General features: G+C 48.2%; 1 protein-coding gene across 1 annotated transcript in view; it reads right to left on the bottom strand.

Annotated features, from left to right (window-relative positions):
* Positions 1–14,711, bottom strand: part of dlg2 (discs, large homolog 2) — an 88,517-nt gene that overhangs the window by 44,091 nt on the left and 29,715 nt on the right. Inside the window, 3 exon segments of the mRNA XM_080483491.1 lie at positions 3,017–3,141; positions 6,418–6,468; positions 9,934–9,987. Coding sequence (XP_080339617.1) covers positions 3,017–3,141; positions 6,418–6,468; positions 9,934–9,987 — 230 coding nt within the window.

Here is a 14,711-nt window from a genome sequence, read left to right as displayed (position 1 = left end):
CTGCTCCTGACTAGTCATGGCTGCTCCTGTCTAGTCATGGCTGCTCCTGTCTAGTCATGGCTGCTCCTGACTAGTCATGGCTGCTCCTGTCTAGTCATGGCTGCTCCTGTCTAGTCATGGCTGCTCCTGTCTAGTCATGGCTGCTCCTGTCTAGTCATGGCTGCTCCTGACTAGTCATGGCTGCTCCTGTCTAGTCATGGCTGCTCCTGTCTAGTCATGGCTGCTCCTGACTAGTCATGGCTGCTCCTGTCTAGTCATGGCTGCTCCTGTCTAGTCATAGCTGCTCCTGTCTAGTCATGGCTGCTCCTGTCTAGTCATAGCTGCTCCTGACTAGTCATGGCTGCTCCTGTCTAGTCATGGCTTCCCCCTCCTCTCCTCCAAATGTCAGATGTTTAGCTCCACCTCCACCTCAGTTACTGACTCGGGGACCTGTGACCTGAAGCTTTATTGTAGCACTTGAGGCGAGGCTGAGTCAGCTTGAGGAACGTCTCCTCTCTGTCCAGCTTAGGGCTAGCCCTGTAGCTAGTAGCCTGTAGCTAGTAGCCCCCCGCCAGGTTTAGCTGGAGCGGAGCGTTCTAGCTTAGCAGCGCAGGTAGCTGCTAACTTTACTACCCGACCCCCCCACAGCACCGTGACCCCCCCACAGCACCAGGACCCCACCACAGCACCGTGACCCCACCACAGCACCAGGACCCCCCCACAGCACCAGGACCCCACCACAGCACCAGGACCCCCCCACAGCACCAGGACCCCACCACAGCACCGGGACCCCCCCACGGCACCGGGACCCCCCCACAGCACCAGGACCCCACCACAGCACCGGGACCCCCCCACAGCACCGGGACCCCCCCACGGCACCGGGACCCCCCCACAGCACCGGGACCCCCCCACGGCACCAGGACCCCCCCACAACGGCACGGCCCTTAAACTCCAGACTGAGATTGGTTCATCATCAGACCAACGCTCATCATAGACTTTTCTTAGTATTTGTACTTCTCTGGCCTGTCTGCCTCTCTCTCTCTTCTATTCCTCTCTCTCTCTCTCTCTCTTCTATTCCTCTCTCTCCCTCTTCTATTCCTCTCTCTCTCTCTCTTCTATTCCTCTCTCTCTCTCTCTTCTATTCCTCTCTCTCTCTCTCTTCTATTCCTCTCTCTCTCCCTCTTCTATTCCTCTCTCTCTCCCTCTTCTATTCCTCTCTCTCCCTCTTCTATTCCTCTCTCTCCCTCTTCTATTCCTCTCTCTCCCTCTTCTATTCCTCTCTCTCTCTCTCTTCTATTCCTCTCTCTCCCTGTCCTATCCCATGTACTTCTCCCCCCAACCGGTCAAGGTGGATGCCCCCCCCCCCCCCCCCCCCCCCCCTTCCAGAGTCTAGGCTCCGCCCCCTTTCTTCCTGAAGAGGGACTTCTTATGAACTGTTCTTCCTGAGAGGGAGTTCTTCCTGGTTTCCTCTGTTGCTTGTTCCATCTGCTGCTCTGGAAGGTTTAGTTGGGTTCTGTTGTTCTCTATCATTGTAAGAGGTTCTGGAAGGTTTAGTTGGGTTCTGTTGTTCTCTATCATTGTAAGAGGTTCTGGAAGGTTTAGTTGGGTTCTGTGGTTCTCTATCATTGTAAGAGGTTCTGGAAGGTTTAGTTGGGTTCTGTTGTTCTCTATCATTGTAAGAGGTTCTGGAAGGTTTAGTTGGGTTCTGTGGTTCTCTATCATTGTAAGAGGTTCTCAAAGGTTTAGTTGGGTTCTGTTGTTCTCTATCATTGTAAGAGGTTCTGGAAGGTTTAGTTGGGTTCTGTTGTTCTCTATCATTGTAAGAGGTTCTGGAAGGTTTAGTTGGGTTCTGTTGTTCTCTATCATTGTAAGAGGTTCTGGAAGGTTTAGTTGGGTTCTGTTGTTCTCTATCATTGTAAGAGGTTCTGGAAGGTTTAGTTGGGTTCTGTGGTTCTCTATCATTGTAAGAGGTTCTCAAAGGTTTAGTTGGGTTCTGTTGTTCTCTATCATTGTAAGAGGTTCTGGAAGGTTTAGTTGGGTTCTGTTGTTCTCTATCATTGTAAGAGGTTCTGGAAGGTTTAGTTGGGTTCTGTTGTTCTCTATCATTGTAAGAGGTTCTGGAAGGTTTAGTTGGGTTCTGTGGTTCTCTATCATTGTAAGAGGTTCTGGAAGGTTTAGTTGGGTTCTGTTGTTCTCTATCATTGTAAGAGGTTCTGGAAGGTTTAGTTGGGTTCTGTGGTTCTCTATCATTGTAAGAGGTTCTGGAAGGTTTAGTTGGGTTCTGTTGTTCTCTATCATTGTAAGAGGTTCTGGAAGGTTTAGTTGGGTTCTGTGGTTCTCTATCATTGTAAGAGGTTCTGGAAGGTTTAGTTGGGTTCTGTTGTTCTCTATCATTGTAAGAGGTTCTGGAAGGTTTAGTTGGGTTCTGTTGTTCTCTATCATTGTAAGAGGTTCTGGAAGGTTTAGTTGGGTTCTGTTGTTCTCTATCATTGTAAGAGGTTCTGAGATGTTTGTTGATGTGATTTAGAACTTTACAGATAAAATAAAATTGAATTGAATTTCAATATGAGCTGTTCAATCCCGAGAAGTTTGGCAACGATTGGACAAAGAACAGTGAAGTTCAAGCTGTTCTTGTTCCACTTGATGTTTTGGCAAAGCCTCCAAACTCGTTCCCCCGGCAGGGTCATACTGTTCCATTGTACCGTTCAACTATACCTTCTTTTTTCATCCTGAGACATTAATGAGGGGGTGCTACCATTCCAATAATACTGTAGGTAATGATGAAGATGATGTGAAACAACACAGAGGTTCTAGGTTTGGGTATCAGCAAGTTAAGAGGGAAGCTTTGTTAAGCACCCAGGTTAGTCTATTATTGTGCCTCACATGAACAGAACCCAGGAGATCCAGTGTGTCACTCCTGTTCCCTCTGAAAGAGTTGTGTGACTCTCCAGAGAGACGTCAACCTTGAGTCCTCTAACAGAAGATTCTAACTGTGTTGGGAACATGTAAGGTTTGAAGTTGTGTAACAGAGACCGACCTCAGACGTCCGTCCTCTGCTGCAGCTCCTCCAAGGATGATCTTAGTGATGAAGATACCAGGGTCGTCTCCAATGTGAGGGTTATCTGTCCCTCCAGCGATGCTAAACCCCAACCCTGAGTTACCCTGCAACCAAGATAGACTTTAATAAAGTTAGACCATCTCATACATCAGCTGCTGATGCCAATGCTCACAACTAGTTCTGGATGTTGTAACACCAACACAGTCTGTAACCTTTTCTTCAGCCTAGTCTCAGTTTGGATTCCTTTCTTATTCACCTGGCAGACGTTTACCTTTAGTTCCTCTTTCCATTCAAACCTTGAGATATTTGAGTTTATATCCGTGGTTAGAGCCTCATGGGGGAGGGAGGGGGATGTGCTTTCTGTAGTCCATTTTCAGGAACTTGTAGTTCTTCCCCACCATGGCAGGCGTCACTAACTAGAGCCGCCGTCGCTTTATTATGACGTCACACAGTGAAAGTCTGACTGCCTCACCACCGTGATCTCCTTTACTAACTCCTTTAGGAAGCCCCCTAACACCTTTCCTAACTCCTTTAGGAAGCCTCCTAATACCTTTCCTTACCTCCTTTAGGAAGCCTCCTAACACCTTTCACTAACTCCTTTAGGAAGCCCCCTAACACCTTTCCTAACTCCTTTAGGAAGCCCCCTAACACCTTTACTAACTCCTTTAGGAAGCCTCCTAATACCTTTCCTTACCTCCTTTAGGAAGCCTCCTAACACCTTTACTAACTCCTTTAGGAAGCCTCCTAACACCTTTCCTTACCTCCTTTAGGAAGCCTCCTAACACCTTTACTAACTCCTTTAGGAAGCCTCCTAACACCTTTACTAACTCCTTTAGGAAGCCTCCTAACACCTTTCCTTACCTCCTTTAGGAAGCCTCCAAACACCTTTACTAACTCCTTTAGGAAGCCTCCTAACACCTTTCCTTACCTCCTTTAGGAAGCCTCCTAATACCTTTCCTTACCTCCTTTAGGAAGCCTCCTAACACCTTTACTAACTCCTTTAGGAAGCCTCCTAACACCTTTCACTAACTCCTTTAGGAAGCCTCCTAACACCTTTCCTTACCTCCTTTAGGAAGCCTCCTAACACCTTTACTAACTCCTTTAGGAAGCCTCCTAACACCTTTCCTAACTCCTTTAGGAAGCCTCCTAATACCTTTCCTTACCTCCTTTAGGAAGCCTCCTAACACCTTTACTAACTCCTTTAGGAAGCCTCCTAACACCTTTACTAACTCCTTTAGGAAGCCTCCTAACACCTTTCCTTACCTCCTTTAGGAAGCCTCCTAACACCTTTACTAACTCCTTTAGGAAGCCTCCTAACACCTTTACTAACTCCTTTAGGAAGCCTCCTAACACCTTTCACTAACTCCTTTAGGAAGCCTCCTAACACCTTTCACTAACTCCTTTAGGAAGCCTCCTAACACCTTTCACTAACTCCTTTAGGAAGCCTCCTAACACCTTTCCTTACCTCCTTTAGGAAGCCTCCTAACACCTTTCCTTACCATCTTTAGGAAGCCTCCTAACACCTTTACTAACTCCTTTAGGAAGCCTCCTAACACCTTTACTAACTCCTTTAGGAAGCCTCCTAACACCTTTCCTTACCTCCTTTAGGAAGCCTCCTAACACCTTTCCTTACTCCTTTAGGAAGCCTCCTAATACCTTTCCTTACCTCCTTTAGGAAGCCTCCTAACACCTTTCCTTACCTCCTTTAGGAAGCCTCCTAACACCTTTCACTAACTCCTTTAGGAAGCCTCCTAACACCTTTCACTAACTCCTTTAGGAAGCCTCCTAACACCTTTCCTTACTCCTTTAGGAAGCCTCCTAATACCTTTCCTTACCTCCTTTAGGAAGCCTCCTAACACCTTTCCTTACCTCCTTTAGGAAGCCTCCTAACACCTTTCCTTACCTCCTTTAGGAAGCCTCCTAACACCTTTCCTTACCTCCTTTAGGAAGCCTCCTAACACCTTTCACTAACTCCTTTAGGAAGCCTCCTAACACCTTTCACTAACTCCTTTAGGAAGCCCCCTAACACCTTTCCTAACTCCTTTAGGAAGCCCCCTAACACCTTTACTAACTCCTTTAGGAAGCCTCCTAATACCTTTCCTTACCTCCTTTAGGAAGCCTCCTAACACCTTTCCTAACTCCTTTAGGAAGCCTCCTAATACCTTTCCTTACCTCCTTTAGGAAGCCTCCTAACACCTTTACTAACTCCTTTAGGAAGCCTCCTAACACCTTTCCTTACCTCCTTTAGGAAGCCTCCTAATACCTTTCCTTACCTCCTTTAGGAAGCCTCCTAACACCTTTACTAACTCCTTTAGGAAGCCTCCTAACACCTTTCCTAACTCCTTTAGGAAGCCTCCTAATACCTTTCCTTACCTCCTTTAGGAAGCCTCCTAACACCTTTACTAACTCCTTTAGGAAGCCTCCTAACACCTTTACTAACTCCTTTAGGAAGCCTCCTAACACCTTTCCTTACCTCCTTTAGGAAGCCTCCTAACACCTTTCCTAACTCCTTTAGGAAGCCTCCTAACACCTTTACTAACTCCTTTAGGAAGCCTCCTAACACCTTTCCTTACCTCCTTTAGGAAGCCTCCTAACACCTTTCACTAACTCCTTTAGGAAGCCTCCTAACACCTTTCACTAACTCCTTTAGGAAGCCTCCTAACACCTTTCACTAACTCCTTTAGGAAGCCTCCTAACACCTTTCCTTACTCCTTTAGGAAGCCTCCTAATACCTTTCCTTACCTCCTTTAGGAAGCCTCCTAACACCTTTCCTTACCTCCTTTAGGAAGCCTCCTAACACCTTTCCTTACCTCCTTTAGGAAGCCTCCTAACACCTTTCACTAACTCCTTTAGGAAGCCTCCTAACACCTTTCACTAACTCCTTTAGGAAGCCTCCTAACACCTTTCCTTACCTCCTTTAGGAAGCCTCCTAACACCTTTCCTTACCTCCTTTAGGAAGCCTCCTAACACCTTTCCTTACCTCCTTTAGGAAGCCTCCTAACACCTTTCACTAACTCCTTTAGGAAGCCTCCTAACACCTTTCCTTACCTCCTTTAGGAAGCCTCCTAACACCTTTCCTTACCTCCTTTAGGAAGCCTCCTAACACCTTTCACTAACTCCTTTAGGAAGCCTCCTAACACCTTTCCTTACCTCCTTTAGGAAGCCTCCTAACACCTTTCCTTACCTCCTTTAGGAAGCCTCCTAACACCTTTCACTAGCACCAGTAGATTAAATATCAGAGGTTTTGCTGTGGTTCACTATGAAGTCAGAGACAAACAGTCCAGTTTGATCTCCAGTAGATAATTGAAAGATCGAATAATAACTTGAATAAAGATGGTTCTTTGTTTTAAAAGCAATGAATATATAAAGTCCATACTCACACGCTCCAGAGTGATTTCCTCAAACTCGTACTCGATTTCTGTACCATTGACCTGAAAGAAGAATAGGAAGATGAGATGAGGTCATTTCTCACTCTGTCAACTGTAATTTGACTTGAATCTCTTTTAGAGTCCTGTGATGGATGCTTGGCTGCTGCTGGACACCACTGGAGGATGTTGGTCGCTGGGATTCATCAGGGCAGGATTGTGATCACACATGCAAAGATTGAGGTATATTGAAGGGTGTACAGGCTAGTTCTTCAGCATTTCCTGTCCATCCACTGGGTGGCGCTATCAATGTGACTGTACATGTTAGGGTTCATGTTTGGTGTTTTTTGTGTGGGTCTGAGGCCACGTTCACACAGACCCAGGTTTTAACAAAAACTGATATTTGCCCTCTACGTTTACAAGAAAATGTCATTGACACGGACCCTCATTTCCACTTGGTTCAGAGCTGCTATGAGCAGCCAGACCTGTAGGGGGCAGTGTAACGAGAAGCATGAAGCCTTGATAGCCAATCAGAATCCTGGAAAAAACAGTATGTCACAGTAAACTCCACCTCCCGTCTTTAGTTGCAAACAGAGAGTTTTTCTAAATCTCCACTGAGGCAGAGTTTTCAGGACTCATCGTTTGTGGAGAGTCGGAGCCGTGTTTATGTGTAAATGTAAGAAACGCAGAGAAATACAACAGTTTTTTAAAAAGCTGGGTACGTGGAAAATGTATCCTGACTCTCTCTCCTTTCAGGCTCCTTGGCGCCGCCCCTTTTGTCTGATTGCTGTTCCACCCTGATGTCTTCTACCTGCCTGAGTGTGTGACTGTGTGCACCTGGTGCCTTTAGTATAGAAAGGACTTGTCTTGTGTCCTCTGGTTGTCTGTCCGTCTGTGTTACTGCGTCTCGGTGCCTTTGTGGACTTCTCTGCAGCTCCAGGAAGACTTTTGGTTTTTTGAACTTTGGGTTTGTTTTTGGACAATGGAATTAGTTTTTCCTTCAACAGCGATGTCGGACATCTCTGAGTCCACCGCTCAATACCGACACTGTCAAAGCTGCGATGGTGAATTTGATGGTGAATTTGATGGTGAATTTGATGGTGAATTTATTTCCTGATTTCCTGAAGGAGCATCTCCTTAGCATTGGCCTGCAGAGGGAGCACTCTGGCGAGGGCCCCGATTCCAGCAGACGAATCGGTATTTAACTGTTAACACACCTGAATGAGGACAACATGACAAATGTGGACAACAGACTGGCTTTCCTGGCAAATTTCAAGCCGAGCGACACTGAAACTGCCAAAAGTTTCAATGATGGTTTTCCGAACGTCCGCCATCTTAGAAAAACAAAGATGGGCAAGGGTATACGGAAAGTGCTGAAGCGGTCTGCAGCAGGCCTGGACATCAGCGGGGCAGCAACCTGGTCTGTCCAGGGACTCATAGCTTCTATCAGACTCCTTTGGTTCATGGTGGGCGGAGCAACGTGGCGTCAGGATGCAGGACTGATAAACATTAGTGTTTCTTTCAGGTTAACTCCTTGTAATTGATGTTACTGTAAAAAGTGGTCGATAAATATCATCTGGGATTATGTTGAATGTGAACATTTTACAAGGTTACGCATATTTCCTATGTGATGTTATCTATGACAATGGTTCCCATCCACCAGAGCGTCCAGATGGTCTCCACAGGACTGGGTGAAAATGTCCCAGTCTGTACAATAAAAACAGTCCTCTGACCACATTTCAAAGTTCTTGGTCCTTGTCTTCTCACTCTGTAGAAGAGTCTTGTGGATGGACAGGAGGTGTTCACAGTTAATATCAGCAGATCCCAAAGGAGGAAGACACGGATAAAAGTCCAACGTCTGGGGAGCAGATTGACTCTGACAGCCACAGCGCTGCAGTAAGCTTTGTTCAGGAACACCGTCACCTCCGAGTCCTGGTCCAAACCAAGTGGAGCTCCAAGTCCGTGGCCTGGCAGGTCGGCGTCCAGGTCCTGCTCTGTCAGCCACGTCTCAGTGAAGGCCTCTACACTGCAGCCCTGAAGTCCTTCTGGAACCTCACCTTTCCCTGGAGTTCCTCCAACCTGTTCTTCAGGGACTGAACGTTTCCCAGGATAACGGAGGGAAGCCGAGTCCGGCTGAGCTGCTGTCTCCTCAGGTGTAGTTGGACTCCTCCGCCTTTTCCTCTTCTTGTCATTCATCCTATTAAAATCTCTCCGTACGGGACCTGTAGCAGCTCCTCAGGTGAGTGAAACGTCCTCAGCTGGCTGAAGCCCGACTCGTCTCATAGGTAACAAGCCAAAAGTCTAATCACGGTGGAATAAAAGGAACCCATGGTTCTCTTCAGTCAGTGGAACATAGAGCACTTAAAGATCGTCGCTCCACCAAGTTTGCAGTTCAGTATCTTTCTCCCATAACCTATTTGGCGTTTGCTTCATTCTGTATCAACTGGTCCTACAATTTGTCCTCATGACCTCTGGAGCCTGGACACCGTCTTCAGATCGTAGGGCGTCCCTACACCAGAGGTCTTACTGTATTCCTAACAGGTGAGCCAGCTGTGGCGTTACCGTTCACACAGCCTAAGACGTCTGAGAGTGGCTCTCTGCTCCCAGTCTGCAGACTGGGAGAGGATGAAGCTGTTCTCAGCTTCATCCTCTCCCAGTCTGCAGACTGAGTCAGGATGAAGATGAGAACAGCTTCATCCTCTCCCAGTCTGCAGACTGAGTCAGGATGAAGATGAGAACAGCTTCATCCTCTCCCAGTCTGCAGACTGAGTCAGGATGAAGATGAGAACAGCTTCATCCTCTCCTAGTCTGCAGACTGAGTCAGGATGAAGATGAGAACAGCTTCATCCTCTCCCAGTCTGCAGACTGAGTCAGGATGAAGCTGAGAACAGCTTCATCCTCTCCCAGTCTGCAGACTGAGTCAGGATGAAGATGAGAACAGCTTGCGTCGCTAACTGGAAGCTGACGACCAACAGGAACCTTCTGCACCAAACATCCTCCACCCTGGGGACAAAATGAAGAGCAGGATTTTGGGTGCTCAGGCTGTTTGTGCAAGGCGGCGGCGGCGGCGGCGGCTCCAGAGGAGTCCCTCTCATCCTGAATCTCACACATATGATTAATGAGCACAGAGGCTCTTGTCAATATAAACTCAGGAGGAGCACAGCACATCGTGTCTGCACTCATTTAACAAAGATCATATGTGACAGAGCTTCAGATAGACCTGGCGACGGTTGGTGTGCAATCACTCATCTCTGACTGGCACTGTTTCCTCACTCCAAAACTCACCTGGAAGATTAGCTGAATTATTCAGCGTCTGTGTTTTCAAGTACAATTCTGTGAAAGTGGCAGAGATTAAGGTCTTTAGAAAGTCTTGTGCTGCTCTTTTATTCATAGAAAGCATCTATATTTTAGCACTGTGGCCTCATTTGTTTAATAAGTTTAGTTACATGAAAACGTAATATCGTCCTGCACGGTGATATCGCAGGCTTCAATCTGACGAGGGCTCAAAAGTGCATAAAATGAAAAACTCACATAAGGAAGTGACTCCAGAGTGTCTGTGTTGACGATAATGGGAGCAGGGCTGGCCTGAAACACACAGAATAGAGCGTATAACACACCGAAAACACACAGAATAGAGCGTATAACACACCGAAAACACACAGAATAGAGCATATAACACACCGAAAACACACAGAATAGAGCGTATAACACACCGAAAACACACAGAATAGAGCGTATAACACACCGAAAACACACAGAATAGAGCGTATAACACACCGAAAACACACAGAATAGAGCGTATAACACAGAGTAAAACTCAGTTTACCTGCAGTTTCTCCTCTCCAGTCAGAGTTACAACCTGTTGCTCCAGTAAATAATCAACCTCATCCTCTGACTCTTAACTGTCAGCTGGAGGTGCTCAGAAGCTGGCCTCACCACTCGCTCCGGTTCTAACAAGCAGGGCCTCAACGCCTCCAGCCAATCAGCTCTGAGCTGCTAAATGACCACGTTAGTGGCTGAATGAACACATGAACACTTTACTGCACCGTGAGAGAGGGGCGAGCCACACTCATGTAACCATCAGAGTAGATCAGGAGAACATTCATGTAACCATCAGAGGAACAGGAGAACGTTCATGTAACCATCAGAGTAGATCAGGAGAACATTCATGTAACCATCAGAGGAACAGGAGAACGTTCATGTAACCATCAGAGTAGATCAGGAGAACATTCATGTAACCATCAGAGTAGATCAGGAGAACATTCATGTAACCATCAGTGGAACAGGAGAACGTTCATGTAACCATCAGAGGAACAGGAGAACATTCATGTAACCATCAGAGGAACAGGAGAACATTCATGTAACCATCAGTAGAACAGGAGAACGTTCATGTAACCATCAGAGGAACAGGAGAACGTTCATGTAACCATCAGTAGAACAGGAGAACGTTCATGTAACCATCAGAGGAACAGGAGAACGTTCATGTAACCATCAGAGGAACAGGAGAACGTTCATGTAACCATCAGAGGAACAGGAGAACGTTCATGTAACCATCGGTAGAACAGGAGAACGTTCATGTAACCATCAGAGGAGATCAGGAGGAAACAGCCTGAAGCAGCAGGAGACCAACAACCAGGAAGAACAATCCTCAATAATTAGGAACAATTTAGGAGGAAGTTTTATCGACAGAGAAGAGAATATTGTCGAGACTCTTAAAGAACTAATCATTTATTTTGCCTGCAGTACTGTCTGGAGCCACCAGGTGGCGCTCAGCCCCCCTGCCCCTGATGATCAGTGGCCCCGAGTCGTGATAAAATCAACTCTGGATATCTTGTGTTGATGCTCTCTGACCTGGAATTCGTCCTCTGAGCTTCTCTTCTTCAGCTTGTCGGCCAGCGCCTGCTTCCAGCGGCACACAGTGACCAGCGAGGGCCAGCTGACGGGGCTCAGGTTGAGATTGAGGCCCATGCTGAGGCTGCCCAGGTCGGGGGCCCAGCTGCGCAGGATGTCCATGGACAGCCTCTTCTTGAGGGTTCCCAGTCCCTCGGCCCGGGGAGGGGACAGGAGGTTCGGGACACTTCCGCCTCGCAGAGTCGAGCCCAGTAATGAGCTGTTCATGATGCTTTCCCACCGATGCTTCCCCAGAAAAGTCATGCTGAAGCTGTTGTCATGCACCTAATTGTCCACAGTCTCTGCAGACCGTGGACACTCCAGACCTCATTCCAGAGGTGTGGCGGTAGAGTGCAGTGCTGTGTGGACACCAGTATGGACGTCGTGGAGCTGAGCGGGGCAGAGGGGGGATATTGCTCCGGGGAGATGAAAGCCACGGGAAACACGAGCGACACAAACTCAATATATCTGACTGGCTGAGAGCTGCAGTGGCTGGGGTCACAGGCAGGGGGCAGTGCTGCAGACCACTAGGGTATAAATCACATGCAGGCATAATTCTGCCCCGGGGGAGGGCAGATCTGTCAGGAAGCCCAAACTAGATTAAGAACAGATCAATGGAGCATGTCAGGAAAAGAGGCGGGGACTCAAAGGCCCGAGCCGCTGCAGTGGGAGGCAAAGCGACTAGATGCTGAACCCTGGCTGGACACTAATGGAACCTTCTCAGAATGGAGCATCTTCCCCCTCCTGTCTCACTCCTTGGCAGACGGAGGGACAGTAGATCTGGATGTGGTGCTGTAGGTGATCAGTGAGGAGAGGCTGAGCCTCACCAACCTGTCCACCATTCTTCCTCCTCCCCTCTCTTCTTCCCACTGCTGTCCTCTGCTGCCCACTGCTGTCCTCTGCTGTCCTCTGCTGCCCATTGCTGTCCTCTGCTGTCCTCTGCTGTCCTCTGCTGCCCATTGCTGTCCTCTGCTGCCCATTGCTGTCCTCTGCTGCCCTCTGCTGTCCTCTGCTGCCCACTGCTGTCCTCTGCTGTCCTCTGCTGCCCACTGCTGTCCTCTGCTATCCTCTGCTGTCCTCTGCTGCCCTCTGCTGTCCTCTGCTGTCCTCTGCTGCCCACTGCTGTCCTCTGCTGTCCTCTGCTGCCTCTTCCATCCTCTGCTGTCCTCTTCCATTCTCTGCTGTCCTCTGCTGTCCACTGCTGTCCTCTGCTGCCCTCTGCTGTCCTCTGCTGCCCACTGCTGCCCTCTGCTGCCCACTGCTGTCCTCTGCTGTCCTCTGCTGTCCTCTTCCATTCTCTGCTGTCCTCTGCTGTCCACTGCTGTCCTCTGCTGCCCTCTGCTGTCCTCTGCTGCCCACTGCTGCCCTCTTCCATCCTCTGCTGCCCACTGCTGTCCTCTGCTGTCCTCTGCTGTCCTCTTCCATTCTCTGCTGTCCTCTGCTGTCCTCTGCTGCCCTCTGCTGTCCTCTGCTGCCCACTGCTGCCCTCTTCCATCCTCTGCTGCCCACTGCTGTCCTCTGCTGTCCTCTGCTGCCCACTGCTGTCCTCTGCTGTCCTCTGCTGTCCTCTTCCATTCTCTGCTGTCCTCTGCTGTCCACTGCTGTCCTCTGCTGCCCTCTGCTGTCCTCTGCTGTCCTCTGCTGTCCTCTGCTGCCCTCTGCTGTCCTCTGCTGCCCACTGCTGCCCTCTTCCATCCTCTGCTGCCCACTGCTGTCCTCTGCTGTCCTCTGCTGTCCTCTTCCATTCTCTGCTGTCCTCTGCTGTCCACTGCTGTCCTCTGCTGCCCTCTGCTGTCCTCTGCTGTCCTCTGCTGCCCACTGCTGCCCTCTGCTGTCCTCTGCTGTCCTCTGCTATCCTCTGCTGTCCTCTGCTGCCCACTGCTGTCCTCTGCTGCCCATTGCTGTCCTCTGCTGCCCTCTGCTGTCCTCTGCTGTCCTCTGCTGCCCACTGCTGTCCTCTGCTGTCCTCTGCTGCCTCTTCCATCCTCTGCTGTCCTCTTCCATTCTCTGCTGTCCTCTGCTGTCCACTGCTGTCCTCTGCTGTCCTCTGCTGCCCTCTGCTGTCCTCTGCTGCCCACTGCTGCCCTCTTCCATCCTCTGCTGCCCACTGCTGTCCTCTGCTGTCCTCTGCTGTCCTCTTCCATTCTCTGCTGTCCTCTGCTGTCCACTGCTGTCCTCTGCTGCCCTCTGCTGTCCTCTGCTGTCCTCTGCTGCCCACTGCTGCCCTCTGCTGTCCTCTGCTGTCCTCTGCTGCCCACTGCTGGCCTCTTCCATCCTCTGCTGTCCTCTGCTGTCCTCTGCTGTCCACTACCATTCTAGGGATGCTGTAGTTGTGAACATACTACAGGTTAAGTTGGGTGGGCTTCATTAGGGGGTCCAGAGGACAGGATGTCCTTCTCTGCTGCCTGGTCTCAGTTGATAACAACAACATCAATAAGAGACAGTCACCTTCCCTTTCTACGTTAGTTTCTCTTGGTGGCGGTTGAAAAAGGAGGAACAGGAACATAATGATGTAGATAAATGTTTGATTTGAAAAAGAAAGGTCTTTGTTAAGATGAACTGCTGAGTGTAATGAACATGTTAGCGACGTAGACATTCCCTTCTTTTTCTGTTCACTCCTACAAAATAAAACACCTTTAATGTAGATTAAAATCGATTATATCTAATTGCGATTCATCAGAATGAATCCACAGAAACCTTGTGATCAATCGAAGTACTTGAATGGTTTGACAGCAGGCGTTATGAGAGGAAACAGGATAGCTTGTTAGCATTAGCATCAACATGCTCTAGCTTAGCACACGATTCCAAAACCTTCATGACTTCTAGAAAAGTTTTTACCACGTTCCACCCAAAGGTTCATCTGGAGCCACAAGACATGTTGAACCTTTACAAAGACGATCAGACAAAAACAATTTAGAACATTTGAGAAATGCAGACGAGAAACATTTTAGCTTTTTTCTTCTTTTTTTTTTTTTTTACCATTTTTAGACTTTTTCAGTCAATTTTGTTATTTGAGCCACTTGAAATATTTCGGATATTTTTGGTCATTCAAGTAGTTTTACCAGTTTTATCTGTTTTCTTTTGAACTTATCTGGTCTTTTGGGTGATTTTAAGCATTTAGAGCCATTTGAACTGTTTCACCTTTCTTGTCCTGTTGAAAATGAGTCTGTTTATATATTTAATACCACACAATAGTTCCCAGATTTATTCATGATGATCGGCTCTGACAGTGGACAGACTAGACATGTCCAGCGTACCAGCAGGCTGCCACATGAGCAGAGCTTCTTCTCTCAGACTGCAGCCGTTGCTTGCAGCGCTGTCGTCATGTCAAAACGTGGCAGTGAAGACGACCAAGTGTGACGAGAAGCTGCACTAGAGGACAGGAAGCCTGAGACCGGCCAATGAGCAGATACTTAATG

Source organism: Lipophrys pholis (assembly GCF_963383615.2).
Source record: "Lipophrys pholis genome assembly, chromosome: 16".
Lineage (NCBI taxonomy): Eukaryota > Metazoa > Chordata > Actinopteri > Blenniiformes > Blenniidae > Lipophrys > Lipophrys pholis.
Note: the sequence above shows the minus strand (reverse complement) of the source record. Positions and strands in the feature narration are given on the sequence as shown.